We start from the raw sequence: 17,489 nt of genomic DNA, 5'->3' as shown, positions 1-17,489 counted from the left end.
GTCACCCATGAACCCCAGGAGTGAAGGTGGGACAGGAAGAGGGAGCTATGCCCACCTCAGCAGAGGCTTGGAGTCTGAGGCCTCACGAGATCTAAAGCAGCCTCTGCTTGATTCTCTGGAGAACCCATTCATTCCTTCCTGTCACTAGACATGCAGGTAGAGTGACTGACCAAGTACTTGTCACTGAATGAGGTCTGAAGGCTTTAGAGTCCTCAACCCCAGGCTGAAGCCCCTTGTCTCTCTGAAACACAGGCCAGAGATGTCCTTCGTTAAGTCATTGAAGACTTACACAAACAATTTTAAAGCTTCAAAATTTATTGCTGTACATTTTCGCATAGCATTTACTATGGAAATACTAATAGTGCAAATATTGATTTTGGACTTTGTAGCATTGAGAGATCACAAAGCTCGTTGATATCTTTTGCAGTCGTTTATGAAGATCTACATTAGTCAACTTATATTACTTAAAAATTCAAACAACTTATTTGAAGAAATTATATAATGCTTTCTAGATCTCCTCTCTAGAAAAACAAGCCACCGGAGCCATTCCTTTCCTCGATAATAATACATCTTGCAACACTTCTCAACTGCAAGACTCTTAGTTCATTCACAAATTCATTCAATAAATTTTTATTGACAAACTGGTATGTGCCAGGCACTGTGCTAGGCTCTGGGGACACTGGGGTGAAAGGATCAGTCTCTGCTTTCATGGTGCTTACATTCTAAAAATAGAAACAGACATGCAAAAACTTTTACAATACAATAAAGTGCTTCCACAGAGGTAATTTACAAAGTGCAGTGAGAACTTGGAAGAGGGAAAAGGAATATCCGCCGGGAGAAACCAGAGACAGCATCACAGAGGAGGTAGCCATTGAGCTGAGACGGGACCAATGATCGGGAAACTTGCCAGGTAGACAGGCAGGCAAAGGTTGTTTCAGGCAAAGGGAACAGCAGGTACAAAGACAGAGAGGCCCAGAGGGCACTTTGAAGGAGCAGGTAATGTTTTCTTGAGTCGAAGGTACATGGGGGGTGTGGCAGGATGAGTTAGACAAATAGGCAGGCATCAGATCATGTAGAGCCTTTTGATCATTTTTGCATTTATTCAACAAACAATTACTGAGTGTTTATTCTGTGCCAGGCACTAGGCTAAACGCTAGGGTTCTCGCAGGGAACAAGACACATCCTTGCTCTCAAGGAGCTTACATTCTAGTAGAGTGATAGATTAAAAGTCAACAAACACATACAGATTAAGAAGATTTCCACAAAGAAAATAAATGGTGTGGAGGCAGAAAATAAAGGTTGTGGGAGAGGGAGTGGGTGGAGGGTAGTTAGCATTATCAGCCAATGCCCCTTGAAGGGAAGTAAAACTGACACCATGAGCAGGAATGATGATGTGCCAAGCACTATGTGCCAAGCACTGCGCTAAACACGGTACACACAGAATCCCATTTCATCCTCACAACAACACTATGAGGTAGGTATTATTATTCCTATTTAATTGAGGGAAGACAGACTCAAAGCCATTAAGTAACCTGACAAGTCACACAAATGGCAAACTAGGGTTCAGACACAGCTTTTCATTTCAAATTGCTCACTCTAAAAATTATCCTAAACTGCATATGCAGACTGAGGAATTTTGAGCAGGGAAATGATATGGTCACAGTTGCTTTAAGGATCATTCTGATGACCATCTGGAGTTGGACGAGGGTTGGAGATGGAAGAAGGGAACAGGCTTAAAAACCAAAAGAGAGAAAAGATAACCACTGAGAAGAGGAGAGGAAAAGAAGTTGCATGAAGGCAATGGCTGTGGGAATGAAGAGGTGAAGGTGAGAAGTGCCATCGATAGTCCTAACCTGATTGATGGGGTGTTAAAGGCAAGAGAAAGGGCGCCACCTGGCGTCACACCTGGGCAGCTGGAGCAGTTGATTTGCTTTTACCAGCATTGGGGAATGCAAGATGGTGGTGGGTTTTGGGGATATGATGCTGAATTTAATTTTGGACATGTCATCCTGTGGATGTGTTGGCAACACCTGGACATAAGGATGGTCCTCAGTTGGACAACATGTAATGGCTTTCATACCTTGTTCTCTACCTGAGCAAAGTACTAAGAGCAAAAATCAAATTTGTGTGTGCGTACATTGTGGGTTTTTTTTTTTTTTTTTTTTTACAAGAGTTGTTTTAAGCACATATATCTTGGTTGGATTGCTTTATAAAGAGCATATGATCACAGGTGAAGTTACCCCCACTCTGATTATAATAAAGAATCACAGACTTGGGGAAGGCTAAGAAAAAGGCTTTGAACATCCATTCTAACTCTTCATACTATTTCTCCAAAAAGAAATCAATACTGACTTTCCCCTGCTATCCCAATTGGGACAGTCTGAGGGGAAGGCACCCTCTGCCGACAGCCTTCCCAGAGTCTGCAAGTATCCCTGTCACCTGCCAGCAGCACTGTTCTGAGGAAATTGTGGCCTAAGGCCAAGAGAGCTGAGTTGAATGTAAATCAGGAATCCTAAGAAATGGGCATTTATGTAGTTTGGCATAAGGTCCAGAGAGACAACAGCCCAAACCAAGCCAGTCATATTGCTTTGACTATTTTCTTTTCTTTCCCTTCCTTTGGAACTGGAAAGGTATTGGAGGTAGTGATAATAAAAGGTACAGGAGACATTCATATGGAACTGGTCATATCCTTGACCACATCACTTCTGGGTCCAATTTTGAAAGAACTGAGAGTTATGAAGGACTATGTTTGCTCTATTTCCCAAAATTTGCTTATAACCACTCCCTGCATTCCTCGGTATCAGAGTAATGTATGTTTTGATTTAAAAACCTCATTTAATCATTTATGCCATTTATGCCATGTTTTGGATAATTAGATATCAAGGAATTTAAATGGTTATGCTTATGAGTTTCAATAGGAAAAAAGATGTCAATACTTCGGTGTATGGGTACTAATTAGTGAAGTATTACCATTTGGTTCATTAAGCTAATCTGCCCAGAAGCTGTCTTTTTCTGTGGCAAAGGGTTTGACCTGCACCTGTTCACGTAATAAGCTAGTAGAAGAGAGAAAATGTAAAATGTTCTAGGTAAAGCAATAAACATGAACCTCTAGTAACATCCAAAAGATCCTTGAGTACCTACTCATGCCCAAAGGATAAAAATACCTTACTTTTATAGAACTAAAAGGTACTAGTCACAGGCAAGAGGAAACAAATACACGTGCTGGATGATGACTTAGAATTCTGGTGAAAGCAGCCATGTTCACGCTATCCAGAGGCGTGTTACAAATGGATGAACACTTTTCTACCATCTCTATGTCAATCCTGAGGCCCAGGAGTCACAGTTGAATGTAAATCAGGAAACCTACAGAGGGACTATTTATTGTGTGTGCTCTTCAACAGAAAGAATTCCAATCAGTCTGTGAATATAATCATTTATTTGTCTTTACAGTGATGATGGAAGAATGTACAGGTGTCCTCTTTCAATAAAGTATAAAAATCTGTTTATATACAGTGAAGTCACAATAATCTTTAATTGGGAAATTTATTTGGTACTCCTGATCTGTTCATATTAAAACTGTGGGGGAAACAAATATTTCATGTAAGTGCTACATTTCCAGTAGATTGCACCTGGCATCAAAAGCTCAGCTTCATCTTAAGGGTCCTGCTTGATATTACAAAAGACTAATTTTAAGTCCTCGGACTCAAAATAAACATCATTTTTGAATAATAGATATATACATCAAAAATACATCTAAAAAGGCATTGGTTAGTGCTATTAAAAAGCTCTATGTGCTCGGGTACATTTTTTTCTTATAGGCAAAACCCAGTGGAAATGTTTTTTGTTCAATTCTAGAGTTTGCTCTTGGGGAAAGTCTGTCGAAAATTATCTGTAAGGAAAAACAAACAAACTTAGTAATTCAATGATTTCTCAGGTGAGCAAAATTTCACTTAGATCCACATTTTTAAAACCTTGATTAGCATTCAGTTACAGTAATTTGTCAAGAAAAAAGTGCTCAGCGTAGCACCTCATTGTTTCAATGTTTTATTTGGAAAATAACCTTTGAAAGTCATTTTCAAAGAAATCAAATGTACCTGTCTGTATGCTTAAGAAAATATTTTCTGTAATTATTTAAATCAGCATAAAGCAAGATATGGTGGGGCATACAAATGACAAAATAACATAATAGTCACAGCTAAATCGAAACATATATTGAGACTGTCTAGAAAAATTTCTACTAGCAATGATTTATTTTACTTTAAGGTCTGTTTTACTCCATAACATTTACAGGTACTAGGTAAGCATCGAAGTCTTACTATTGTTTAACCTGGGAGAGATGGTACTGTGCAATTGCAAATTGAACTATTCTTGTATTTGATATTTGTATTTCATATCTCATTCATAGCTAAAGGTTTTAATGCCTGTTTTTATAGTAACTTCTTGCAACTACTCTTAGGATGCTTGATAACATGAACATTTCTCTATGATGGTAAATCTTAGTAACACAGTAAGCCTCAACCTTTAACATATACATACACATATGAAAAAGTAAGTTAAGGTCTGTCTTGCTAAAGAAGGAGCATTAAAAAGCCATGTTGATGAGGCTGACAGACCTAAATGGAACTTTTCTTCTTCCCTTGTTTTTTTTTTTTCCTAATGACACCAGAGAGTTGTTCCATCTGGTGTTCATAAAGGAGGCTGTATTCCTTGCAAGCGGCTAGAGGGGAATAAATGTCTTCACACAGTGAGAACAAATGGATACAACGACTTATATGGCTCTTAAGTGCAGAGTGGAGCCGAAAAAGAGCACTTGTATAATTAATCTATGTAGAGAAGTCTTTTTGTTCACTGTTGAGAAAGGCCACAAATTCAAGAGTAGTTTCCAAGGTTCCCTGCCCACCCTGTGTTACTTTACCTGATCATATTCTTATGCTTCATCTCCACTGTCCATTTCAATATCCATCTCTTCCGTATCAGCAGCTCGTGACAAGATGTCTGCCATCAGTGCTTCTTCCAATTTTTTACGTACTTGTTGTACTCGTTCTTCCTGTTTCCTTTTAAAAAGAAACAGAACAGAAAAGCACTGATGACTTGCCCCCCAAGTAATGGAACTATAAAGCTGTTATTAAAGTTTATATTTACTTCAAAATCGTGAACATTACTAACAAAAATTTCCTTAACACTTGGCAAAAGTTGCTTCTATAGTCACAAAACCAAATCACATAGGAGTGGAGCTTTGCTAACAAGAGGGATGGCTATTCAGACCGGCAGGTAAGATTCCCTCATCTCACAGGGGATTCTGATAGGAATAGATACATTCTAGTCAACTTTTCATCAGCTTCCAAGAATTTCAAGTATGTGAAGACTGGGGCTCTGGCTATAAAGGATAATGAGAAATGACAAGGATAGTAAAGGAAAATAACAGAAAATAAAGAAGAGACTTGTTCAGTGAGGCACAGAAATACGGAAGAAATGGGATTTCATTTGGCTTTTAATGGCTCTGTTCAGGGAAAGCCAGTCAGAGCTCTCTCCTCACATCCCAAGCTGCTGGCAATAGGTCATCACAAAGAAGTGAAACCACATGATCCTGAGTACAGAGGACAGAATCTGAAAAGCACCCCTTCAACTGAGATGAGCCTAGTAGGTTAAGAACATGCCAGAAGTGTCTCTATGTCTTGGGGGTTGCAATAAGACCTTAAATGTGAGAGCTGATAACTCCAATTCACAAAAATAAAAAAGGTTCTGGACTGTTACATGGATAACACAGGAAGAAAGGCTATTGTATGTGTTTTATCTTGAAAAAGAGAAAACATTTGAGAGCAGCTCCCTGACAAGTCTAGAGAGCAAATCTTAAAACAGTTTTAGCAAGCAAGGTTGGTAAACAAAAACTCACATCCAGACTAAGTAGAGAGGCAAAGGTTGAATAAATACAAGAGAAGGGAAAAGACTTAGAAATAAAGGTCCTAGAAAAACAGGGAAGAGAGAACAGCAAAGCCAGGGGGCGGGTTGGGGGGGTGGGGGTGGGATGCGGTCGGGTTTGAACAGAAACCAGCACAAACTGTCTCTGAGACCAGAGGAAAGGTACCTAGGGTGGATGCAGTGGGAGATGGAGAAGCCCAGGGGCAAGTAAGGGGGCAACAAGGAATGCTGAGGGGTCTACAGAGAAAGAGTGACCTTCTCTAGCAATAATGAAGGAAGACAAACGGCAGTTCGGCCCCAAACCTGGGAAAGCAGAAGAGCAGAGGAACAATGGTTTGGAAGACTCCACTAAGATTCAGAGTATTCACCTCCTTGGGGCTTCAGTTAGTTGTAACATTATATTTATTCTATTCCAGCCCATGACACTTACTCTTTATCTCTTTTATCTCATGAGACAACCTCCAAGTGGTGAAGTTAACATATATGGTGTGCCACAAAAGCCTCAGATGTCATCTTTATTAAACTCCAAATGCAACACAAAGAGATAAAAGGTCTAGACTTCTACTTTTTCTTTTTAATTTCCAAAAAGAGGGAGGCTGTCCCTGAGCTCATCTGAGCTCTAAAGCCTCAGTTATATTAAAAGAAACTGGAGTTCAAAAGATTTTCATTTTGCAGAGTAGGGTCAAGGAGAACACATTGTTTATTTCTTATAGTCTTGCCTATGGCTCAGAGTCTCCAATTTTATGACAAATGTCATATCCATCTCATTGGCAGCCTCTCCCTCCTAATAAGAGAATATGAGCATCTGTGCAACTGCCCTAGAGTAACCCCATTAGGAAGACAGGGAAAAGTGAACACACGGTGCCTTTGGCTGGAGAAGTCTACTGTAAACTCTAACATCTGTTGCTGATTCACTTGTCTTGAGCATTACTTTCCATATATCTGAAACTTGAAATTAAAGCATTTGCATGCAGTAGGCAGGATTCTAACCCAATCCCCAAGACACCCCTTCCCCCACCCACTGAATGCACTCCATATAACTCCTTCCCCTTAACAATGAACAGAACTTGTGAATGATAGGCTATCACTCCAGGATTAGGTAATTAATCAACAGACCTTGAGTTAAACAAATAAGAGGTTATCATAGGGCGCCTGACCTAATAAGAGTCCAAAAGGCCCTTCCTAAAAGAAGAAGAGGAACCGTGGAGGGAATCACGGAATAAGTAAAGTGCTGGCAGTCTCTGACTGCCAAGAACCGCCCCCATCACAAATAGAAAGGGCCTCAACAGGCCTCAATCCTACAAGGAATTAATTTGGCAATAATCATAGGAACTTGAAAGTGGACCCCAAGCTTCAGAGGAAATGAAATCTAGCCCACACTTTCATGTCAGCCTTGTAAGATCCTGAGCAGAGAACCCAGTCATAGCTGGTCCAGATTTCTGATCTACGAATGATGAGCTATAACTGGGGACTGTTTTAAACTGTTAAATTTATGAGGATTTGTCATTCAGTGTTAGAAAACAGACATGCCCATAGGAGACAAAATTATTAAGTATGCTGAAAAAATATATACTTAATATGGAGACCTGTGGTTGAAGGTTGAATACAAAACAACATTGACAACACAATTGCACAAAGTGTAACAATTCCAGTTGCAGCACTTTATTTTGAATCTGTGCTAACCCAACAAGAAACGTTTGCTTAATACTTTGTTATCACAACTTTCTGTTAAATCAAATGAGCAATTTGTTAGACAAGTTTACTCTAAGAGAAAATCATGGAGATCTAGTTTTCAGACCATTTCCTCTACTATCAAAAAGATCTGGTGCTAATACCATCAACATTTCCATAATGTCACTTCAGTCAGCACCATAATGTCTTGGCAGAATCACTGTTGATTAACTGGGTACTCATTCCAAGACAGAAAAGAACTTGTCTCCTGAGTAATTTCCTTCCTCAAGGGTAAGAATAATACAAAGGGCCAGTTAATTCTTTTTCTCATATTTTGTTTTTCTTAAAAAACAAAGCTGATCACAAATTCTGTGCAGTCAAGGTATCTGAATGCAACTTTAAGCTATTCTACATCTGCATAAAAGGAACTACTTTAAAATCCAAGGAAGGCTTTTCAATTATAAACTTAGTCAGATTCTAGCATTGGCAAACATTTTCATGCCAAGTTTCTATAGGTTTTAGAAACATACAAATTATAAAACCTATTTTGAAATTATGATTCAAAAGTGCCATCTGCTGGTTTTGTCTAGGAAAAATATTCCAGGAACACTTACTGATTTACATTCAGATTGAAAGAGTGAAGTATAGCCACTGTTCTATTTTTAAAGAAAATACAATAATCTACAATATCATTATAAAGTAATGATACCGAATTTCTTTCTGGTCTTAATATCGGGAATAGTTTTGCTTCTCCCAAGCAATGGTTTGCTTATACTTTCTGGGCATTATCAAGCTGAGTTATGTGTTTTCCTTTCACTGTTTGCTGTTTAAAAACCTAATTTGTGGCTGAGGTTTAGAAAGAGTAAAACATGTTAATAGATACAGCTCGTGTCCTTTTTTCATTCCTGGCTGTGTTTTATAGCTTTACCCTTTGCTTCATCTTTCCCATTTGCTTCTCATCTTGCATATCTCTGTGTGCTATGTCTTTGGAGACACCTTAAATCTTTACTTGCAGTAAGGTGAAACAGAGATAAATAATCTCTAAATTGAGCTTAAGTGAGGTAAACATAATCAAGAGAAGTAAATTGAACTTTGAAAACACAACTGCACTTAAAGCAGCATCTCTATGATCTACTTTAAAGAGATTGGATTGCAGACAAACCCATGCAGGAAGTAATCACTAAAGGCATGACTGATATGAAAGGGGTTCTTTCGAGCAGAAAGAATCCCAAGTGGCAAAAGTCACTGCAAAAATGATACGCAAAGTATACAACTCTATCTTATTTGTCCTCCGGACAGGATCATGATTTTTCCTTATACACAACACCTCTACTTTTTATAAACATGTATTTGTATTAAACATCCTTTATCACCTTCCATTCCATTTATGGAAACTAAAAAAAAAAATATAACTTTCTGATAGAGTCATCACTTAGTAGATATGCCACCAAAAACTAACAGGTGGTATAAAGTTTATTAAATGGAAAAAACAAGTTGTTAAAGTTATGTTAAACTGTCTTACCTAATGTCTTCATCTGTGACAACGAAAGCTTTGCAGAGGGGTTGAGATGTGTTAAGCCAAACAGCGGGGTTCTTTTCCACAGCAGGGGAGACTTGCCCTGTGATGGGTGCAGAGCTTGTGTGCAAAGCACTGGCAACAGCAGATAAAAGGGTCTCATCGTTACTACCTGGACCAACTCCTGCAATTAGAAATAGGTAGCAGTTAAAGGGAGTTTCTATGTGTTGAGCAAACTTACATGACCTATAATATTTGTGATCCTATATTTCAAACTGATACCAGCCAAAGCAGCAAGGGATAAACAGCTACTTAACAGTTCCAGTACATGGAAGCGCTAACATTAAGGAAATAGTAACAAAATAGCCACACCTTCTGATAAAATTTTAACATAACTTTAAAACGAACATTTAGAACATTTTCCAAGGTTCTAAACTTTATAGAAGGTGGCTCCACTTCCTCAAGCAAGACCAAATATTTTAATACTCTTAATCCCTACCAAAGTCAAATTATATTCAAATATTCTTATTAATGTAGCGCCAGAGTCCTGGACTAGTTTCTTCTATAGCATTTAACTTCAATTTCAAGCAATATCTCAACACTAATCTTCTTTGTTTTGGGACTTCAAATGAAAATCCAGTGAAAACATGCTGCACCTTTACCATTAGCAGCTTTTTCAAATACACAATAAAATATCCAAATCAAGAAGTTTAATAATTGTACACCTTGGCTATGTGTAGGGAACTGGCACCGTGGCTACATTTAAATGCACTGCTTAAAGTCCTATATATATATATATAGAGAGAGAGATTTATTTATTTATACAAGCATTGGGTACAGTCAGAAGCGCGGGAGGGTGAGAGAATTCACCAGAGCCAGAGTGGGGACCACAACAGGCAGAGTGACGAAATACACTGCTGAGGGGAACAGCGGGCGTGGCAGGAGAGGTCTGTCGCGTCATGTGGGACCCTCGCCAGTGGCCGGGGATTGAACTGGCGCTGCAGAGGCCGCAGGCAGCTTCGCAGCCCAGCGCTCAACCGCTGCGCCACCAGGGGAGGCCCAGTCCTATATTGTTAAACTAATGAAAGCAATCTTTTCAAGAACATAGAGGGAACGAGACAATATTCTAATCATGAATGATGAGGATTTTTGAGCAATCAATAATATATCAAGATTTAGAAGCTGAAATTCTACTACTTGAAAACCTATGCATCTCTAGAACTTGGAATTAATACATGTGACAGGCAGACTAGCAAGGAGTTCTCCACCTCAGCTACCACTTGCTGTTGTCCCTGGAAAATGATGCTATTTCTACTGCTACTTGCAGTGACAATTTGTTAAGGGAGAGGCCAAAGGAAAGTGTTAGCTGTTCTGGTAAGAGGATGAGAGAAAGAATAAGTGCTGGAAATTCTGCAGTGTGGCTGTGTTTTGGTTCTAAAAGCAGCACATGGGCTAATTTAGTTGATGAACCTCACCTAAAGTCAAAATTTTACACATAAGAGAACCTTTGGTTGTAGCATCCCTGCAACACACAAGCTTCTCATATACATTTTCCCTGGGTTTCCTAAAACACAAGAAATACGTCCTCCAGCAGGGTACACGATCTATCCCACAAAGTAAAGATTAGTCTCAATCATTTTAGACTCCACAATATGTAACATAGAGTCTTGGCACACAGTAGGTGCTCAACTGAACTTAAATAATACCTTGAAGACCTTTAGGTAGTTCCATGGTTTTTATAATTTGTTCTGTTACATCTGATGCACTAAGTCCTTGTAGCCTCTTCTCCCAGAAAAGCTGTAAGGCAAAACATCACTGTTAATGGATACATTCTTGGAACAAGAAAGTAGCGCATCGATGCTGTTGAAGAATGAAATTAAAATCATTTCAGTAAGTTTGCTAATTGCCCATCTTCTTCCTTACAAAAAAGCTAAATGGTATTCCAAACATAAATTGCTCCATCACATCCTGATTTTTTCAAAAGATATTACTCAAAAAATGTCATTATTTTATGCAACCTATTCACTTGTTCCAGTATTAAGACTGTTACATGCTGTGCAATATATATACAGTTCTTTATAAGGTATCTTCCAAAGATTATAATTTCAATGTTTTAAAGGTTCGACAGCAAAATGTGGTATTATAATAATTTACCATGGAAATGTAAACAAATTATTAGTATATACCCCTTGATGCAATATCAATAGGGAAAGAGCTCTTCCATGTGTGATTTTTCCAACAAGGTTAGCCCTTCAGGCTGTTTTAAAGTGGAAATGGGTCATTTTGGAGGAAACGTTTTTAAAATGTCTTTCCAACATCCTTGCTTTAAAAGAGGATGGCACATTCATTTTGACTCTGCTCCTCAAGTACGCAGGCACAGAGTCTGGGTCTCCTTAGTCTCTCAGCCACCCCAGGTCATCATCCCAGGTGCCACTGAGCACATAAGAGGGCTCTTCATGCCCAATGGGCCACTGAGGCATACAACTGCTTGTTCAAAAACTGAAGATCCATGACAGTCAGCTTTTTTATTTTATATCCCTTCTACACTCTCTCTCCTAGTTAACTACTATACCTCTCACTGACTCATTCATCTGTTGAATACATTTACTGAATTCCTACTATGTGCTGTGTTTGTCCTGTGGGTGCAACAGTAAATAAGAAAGACAATCATAGGGTCTTTGTCCTCAAGAGTCATCTGTTTTCTAGCCTCTCAAAGAGATCCTTAAGAACTCTGTATATCTGTCTTTAATCCCGGATACCTGGGGCTTGTCACGTAGCAGATGCTGAAAATATTTGTGTGAATTACTAAAATGGGCGCAACAGGACTGAGAACGAAGGTGTTGAGGGATACACAAACCTAAGTAAAAAATCTCAGCTCTAAATGCATAACCATGGACAATTTTATAAATTCAGAAACTTCAATTTTCTCTTCTGTAAAATGTGGCAGCAATGACTATTACAAGATTTTTCTGGAGATAACATAATGCAATATATGCAAAGCACCTGTTACATAGTAGGCACAAGGTTTATTGCATTTACTGTTAGTAAATTTTGGCCACTCTGAGGGCTTTTCAGACTTATAGTCTGATTTCTGCATATATAAAGAGCACCAGATATTCACCCCCAGACACATTTGACGATACAGCAAAATAATCCTATTTATGGTAGAATAGCAACATGTTAGATTCATAATAACCTCAAATACCAGCAACAAGAGTAGCATATTAAAATAGAATGTGTCACTCTCCTCTGAAGATCTTTGGTATATGGTAACATCTGCTTACATCTCCCTACAAATTCCAAATTCCATCAGCAAAATATGTGGTCAACATAAATGAGAACATGAACACGTTAATCACAGAAAAACAGTTAAGTGAAAGTAATAACTGATGAATATGATAGATGTTCTAAGAAACCCTGCCTGTTTTCTCTCTTTGGGGAATTAACATCTTCCCGTACTTTGAATATCACAACTACAGAAAAATAAAACAAAAGTCAGCTATTTCCTAATGAAATATTATTCGAAGGAATGAATATATATATATATATATATATATATATATAACTTATATATAACACACAAATGTAATTTAATTTGAAGAAATGAAACAACACTACCAAAACATAAACTATGGAATAAGTATAGATATGACAACTAATATTCTATATCTGAAAATCCAGTTCCAGGCCTCAAAAATAAAATTTTACATTCCATTATTTAAAAATAAGTTTTAAAATTCCTACCAATTCAAAGAAAAGTGATATAAAAATTTAGGGAGGAAAATTTTGCAAAATAAATCCTGAATTAAGAAACAAATGCACAGTTCTAGCTTATAGCAAGTCCTGGTATTACCACATGGCCTCTGAGAGTCCTCAAATAAACCTGGATTGAATCTAAGATGTACAAATGACCTTTTAATAAATGAAATACTTAAACCATGAAAATGGAAATACATATACTTAATGTGTGTGTGTTCCCACTCACAACCCTCCCCCCTTCCCCCAGGAGGTGGGAGGGGGAGTGTGAAGGGTCAGAGAAGAAAAGACACTTGTTTAAGAAAAGGAAATATTTAACTGGTCAAGTTCAGCATTGCCCTCATCTCCATCCTTTCTACCACTTGCCAAAACTAATGAACTCACCTAATTTTATTTTTTTTAATTTTTAAAAAAGATTTATTTATTTATTTATACAAGAACCAGGGTAAAGGCCAGATGTGCGGGAGGGTGAGAGGATTCACCAGAGACAGAGTGGGGAACAGAACAGGCAGACTGATGAAATACACTGCTGAGGGGAGCAGCGGGCGAGACAGGAGAGGTCTGCGCGCCATGTGGGACCCTCGCTGGCTAGCCCTGGATAGAACCAGCGCTGCAGAGGTTGCGGACAGCTTCACAGCGCTGCGCTCAACCACCTGTGCCACCAGGGGAGGCCCTCACCTAATTTTACTGAGAACTACAATAGACCTCTCAGGATGACCGTATCTCAACGTGCCCTTCTATCACATCTTTTCCCTACATCCTTCTTAGAGTCCCATTTCGTTTTATTGAATTGATTTGGGGAGGGGGAAATTGTATTTAGAATCCTTTTTAAATTTACATACAGCAAAAATTATGTTAAGTGAAATAAGCCAGTCGTTTACAAATTGTATCATTCAATTTCTATTATATTCTGAAAAAGGCAAAGCTATCTGGGTGGCCGTGAAGGGGAGTCTAACCACAAAGGATCAACACAAGGGAACTCTCTGGAATATCTGGAGTGTACGCTCTGTTTTTTGTTTTTTGTTTTTTGTAAACACAAACTGAATCCAACTGGTACAATTACCACATTTTCTTTCCAAGCCATTTCCTCAATGAATGACCAACAGGCACATGTCCTTTCCCCAGGCTGCTTTCAACTTTCCGATTTCATCCCCTTGTCTATGAATTGTCATTAAATTTACTCTAAAAGTCGGTCAGTTCCTCTCACCAATTTCAATGACCTTTTCTCATTACCTTTGGTCACTTTGTAATCCTGAATACTCTGGAAGGGACCATGGGAGGGGATGACCTCACTCTTCCTAAATTTAAAATTTCCTGAACTACTCATTGTGAATTCCATTAATTGTGGCACCTGCCATTCTCCTTACTGAATAACTTCCCAACCACTGGGAGTCTAAAAACAATAGTATTGAAAAGACGAGCCTTCCTGAATTTGCAAGGAATCCCCCTCTGCAACAACCATCTAGTCTCTTCCACATGTCCATACACTCTTGCTTTCATAAATCCTAACTTACATACCAAAAATCTAATTTCATCTCCCAAATCCAATAATTTTCTCAGCTTAATCTTGCTGTCAGGTGTAAAGTCAAGAAGGCAATGTAATTCTTCTAAGGGGCGATGATTTAATATTTGAAGACTCCTCAAATGTGCTCTCATTCTCAGTGACTGCATCCCTTTCTCAGCCCCACTAATCAGACCATTTAGGTGCATCTTGACACCCTGTTCTCCCTGTGACCCTCTAGCATATAAGAAAATTGGCACACTCCTGTGGGTGCCTCAGTTTTTATTGCTGACAACCTCAGCAATCCAGTAAACCAGTAGATGGAGAATCATTAAAAGTCATCCCAAACCATGAAAGTGACAAATATCAGTAACAGGTGCAGATAGGTAGAGAAACCACCTTGCTAGAAACTAGAGTTATTCTCTGCACCTTTCCACCCATGGCAGAATGGGAGGTACAGCGGCGTGCAGTTGACCTTAGAGCCTCAGAGGACCAATGGGAAGGTGTGGAAAGAAAGTCGCTTCTTCAGTGAGAAGAATGATCAAATCTGTTTCTTGAGAGGGAAATAACCCAGAACACAAGTGAAGCATTTTCTTCTCTTAATTAGTCTAGATTTAATTGGGACTTTGGGGGGATTTGTTCGACTGGTCTTACGGGCAATATCCAGGAGAGGATAAAGAAGAAACAGTCACAAATAACTCCTCAAAAATGCGCACAAACACACACTCTTATTAAAGAATCAATCCAAATTCAACTAATTATCTTTGAACCCCCATTACATGCACAGGCATCCAGAGTACAGGCAGGGCCCTGGCGATGATCACTGCCCTCTAGAAGCTCACCATTCAGTGGAACACAAGCAAAACACTACAAGGCAGGTAACTGCAATAATGAAGACACAAAATTAACTTCAGGTTTAGAGGATGTGGGAAAACTTTCAGAAGAAGCAGCCCTTCAAAAATGTGTAAGAGTTCTACAGGAAAGATGACTCCAGGCCAAGGAAACAGCTTATGCAAAGGGAAGGAAGTGAGACCAGTGTACAGAACAGCATTTCTACATGTGTTTATATAGAAGAACAGCCAAGGGTGGCTTATTTTTAATGGCTTCAGTCCCAGGGATTCTATTCAGTAGGTACAGGGTTAAGAGGCCAGTTTTATTTATAAGCACCTAGGTGATCCTGATGTAGGTGAGATTTTTCTCAGTTTGAAAATGATTGGTTTGGTTTTTTCGGAGAGAATGGCAGTGCATACACAGAGCTGATGGGTACTGACTACCCAAGGAAATCAAAGATGTTATCCTCTCCCAGGCAGAGGACAGGAGGAAGAGAATTGCCCTCTTATCTTTCATTGCAGGAAGACCAGTGTCCATGTGTATTTAAAAGCACACCATTTTGTTTAAGGGTAAACAGAGAAAGAGTTTACCCAAGTCTCTTGTTAATGCCCAGTCATCTTCCCTTGATGGAAAGGGAGTAGGAGGACAAAGAGGAGGGCAACTATCCCTTGCCCACCAAGCCCTTTCCATAAGCCTGACACTGTGCTAAGTGCGTTAAGTAATTCAGTGAATCATCCCCACAGCATTTTGAAAAGCACAGTAACTTACCAAAGCTGCATAACCCGCCAACGGTACATGTGGAATGAATACTCAGGACAGTGTGATTACACAATCCTGCTCTTAACAATACAAGCCTGGAAGGGCACGGACATGCCGGGCTCTGTGTTAGATCATATAGCAACAGGGTCAGATCCTTCTATTCATGAAATCAGAGGCTGATGGTAGATCAAGGAATGCTAAGAAAATGATCAAGTTACTCTTTTAATCAATTGACCTAGTGAGTGATACTCTGCAAGTTGTCAACTGCAGGTGATGTCAGCCAAAGTCTGCCTCCTCCTCCCATCGATTACGCTCAGTGAGATAAGTCAGAAAGAAAAAGGAAAATATCAGATGGTTTCACTTTGAGGCAGAACATAGGAAAACTGAACAAAGGGTCAGGAAAAAGACAGAACTTGCGAGCTGACCATAGATCTGAGGCAAGCAGCCACGGTAGGGAAGGGAGACAGGTCAAGACAGGGGAGAGAAGAGCACAAGAGACTTTGGTGATGGATCCCGGTGCTATGGTGGCTGGAGAAGTACAGGGACTACACCTTATGTAAGCAAATAAAAATTGAAAAAAAAAAATTTCATGAGGCAGCAGCAGAGCTCTCAGTGCCACAAGGGGCCTGTGACAGGTGGGCCCTGGGGTGTGTGGGTCACATACCCACAACACTGGTGGAGAAAGAGGAGCAGAGACGAGAGCCCCCTGTGCTGTAACTTAGCAGAACTAAAGGAAATGCTACGCTGTCATCTCTTTTGTGAACTTCTTCAGAGAAAAGGGGCAACGAAAACTCGTTCTGGCTGGATCTATGCAATATAGAGGAACCTTCCCGTAACACCTTGTTAAAGTCACCCAAGGATTCTTCAATGCATCATTGCTCATGTGGAAGAAGAGTGAGAAGGCCACCGCCAAGGCGCGCCGAGGCCAGTAGTGCGGGGAAGGACAGAGGGAAGCCCAGGAAGGACGAAACCAGACTGGGAAGCAGGGACTGAGGCCTAAAGAAGGATCCGAATTTTGTTCTATTTTAAATCCAGTGGTTAACATAGACAGCTTTTAATTAAGCTTTCCTGAAACTGTCATTTCCTTGTTATTTTTACTCAATTGATTTCCACGTTGTGACGAGAGTAAAGCCCTTAGAAAAACCTCAAAGGGGCCTGAGCTTGAGCTCATTTCAAGACTGGAAGGCAGGAGAGTGTTTGAGGACACAATGTGAATCCAGAAAAGGGAAGGAGAAAAGAAACCAAACCAGCGGCAGGGTCTAGAGCAGAGTGTCCTGGTCAGGGCCTTAATGACATTTGGAGATGGATAGTTTTGCGTTGTGGCTGTTTAGGAGCTTCCCTACACAGGATGCCAGGAGTGCCTCCCCAGCTGCGACAACCAAAAATGTCCCTGGATGTTGCCTGATTCTCCTGGCTAGATGGGTGGAGAGGGCAGGGGTTGGGGGGTGCAAGACGAGATCTGGCTGAGAGCACTGGCCTGGAAAAGAGCCAGCAGTCCGGGGCACAGGAGATTTACAAGAACCAGGCGCCACACCT

General features: G+C 39.7%; 1 protein-coding gene across 1 annotated transcript in view; it reads right to left on the bottom strand.

Annotated features, from left to right (window-relative positions):
- Positions 1–3,419: 3,419 nt before the first annotated feature.
- MBD2 (methyl-CpG binding domain protein 2) overlaps positions 3,420–17,489 on the bottom strand; it is a 59,342-nt gene continuing 45,272 nt past the window's right edge. The window contains 4 exon segments of the mRNA XM_037508493.2: positions 3,420–3,889; positions 4,916–5,054; positions 9,113–9,290; positions 10,813–10,903. Coding sequence (XP_037364390.1) covers positions 4,928–5,054; positions 9,113–9,290; positions 10,813–10,903 — 396 coding nt within the window. The 3' untranslated portion in view covers positions 3,420–3,889; positions 4,916–4,927.

Source organism: Talpa occidentalis, unplaced genomic scaffold, assembly GCF_014898055.3.
Source record: "Talpa occidentalis isolate TD23 unplaced genomic scaffold, MPIMG_talOcc4v2.1 talOcc4.13, whole genome shotgun sequence".
In the NCBI taxonomy this organism is placed as follows: domain Eukaryota; kingdom Metazoa; phylum Chordata; class Mammalia; order Eulipotyphla; family Talpidae; genus Talpa; species Talpa occidentalis.
The sequence above is the reverse complement of the archived record's forward strand: the minus strand, read 5'-3'. Positions and strand labels throughout refer to the sequence as shown.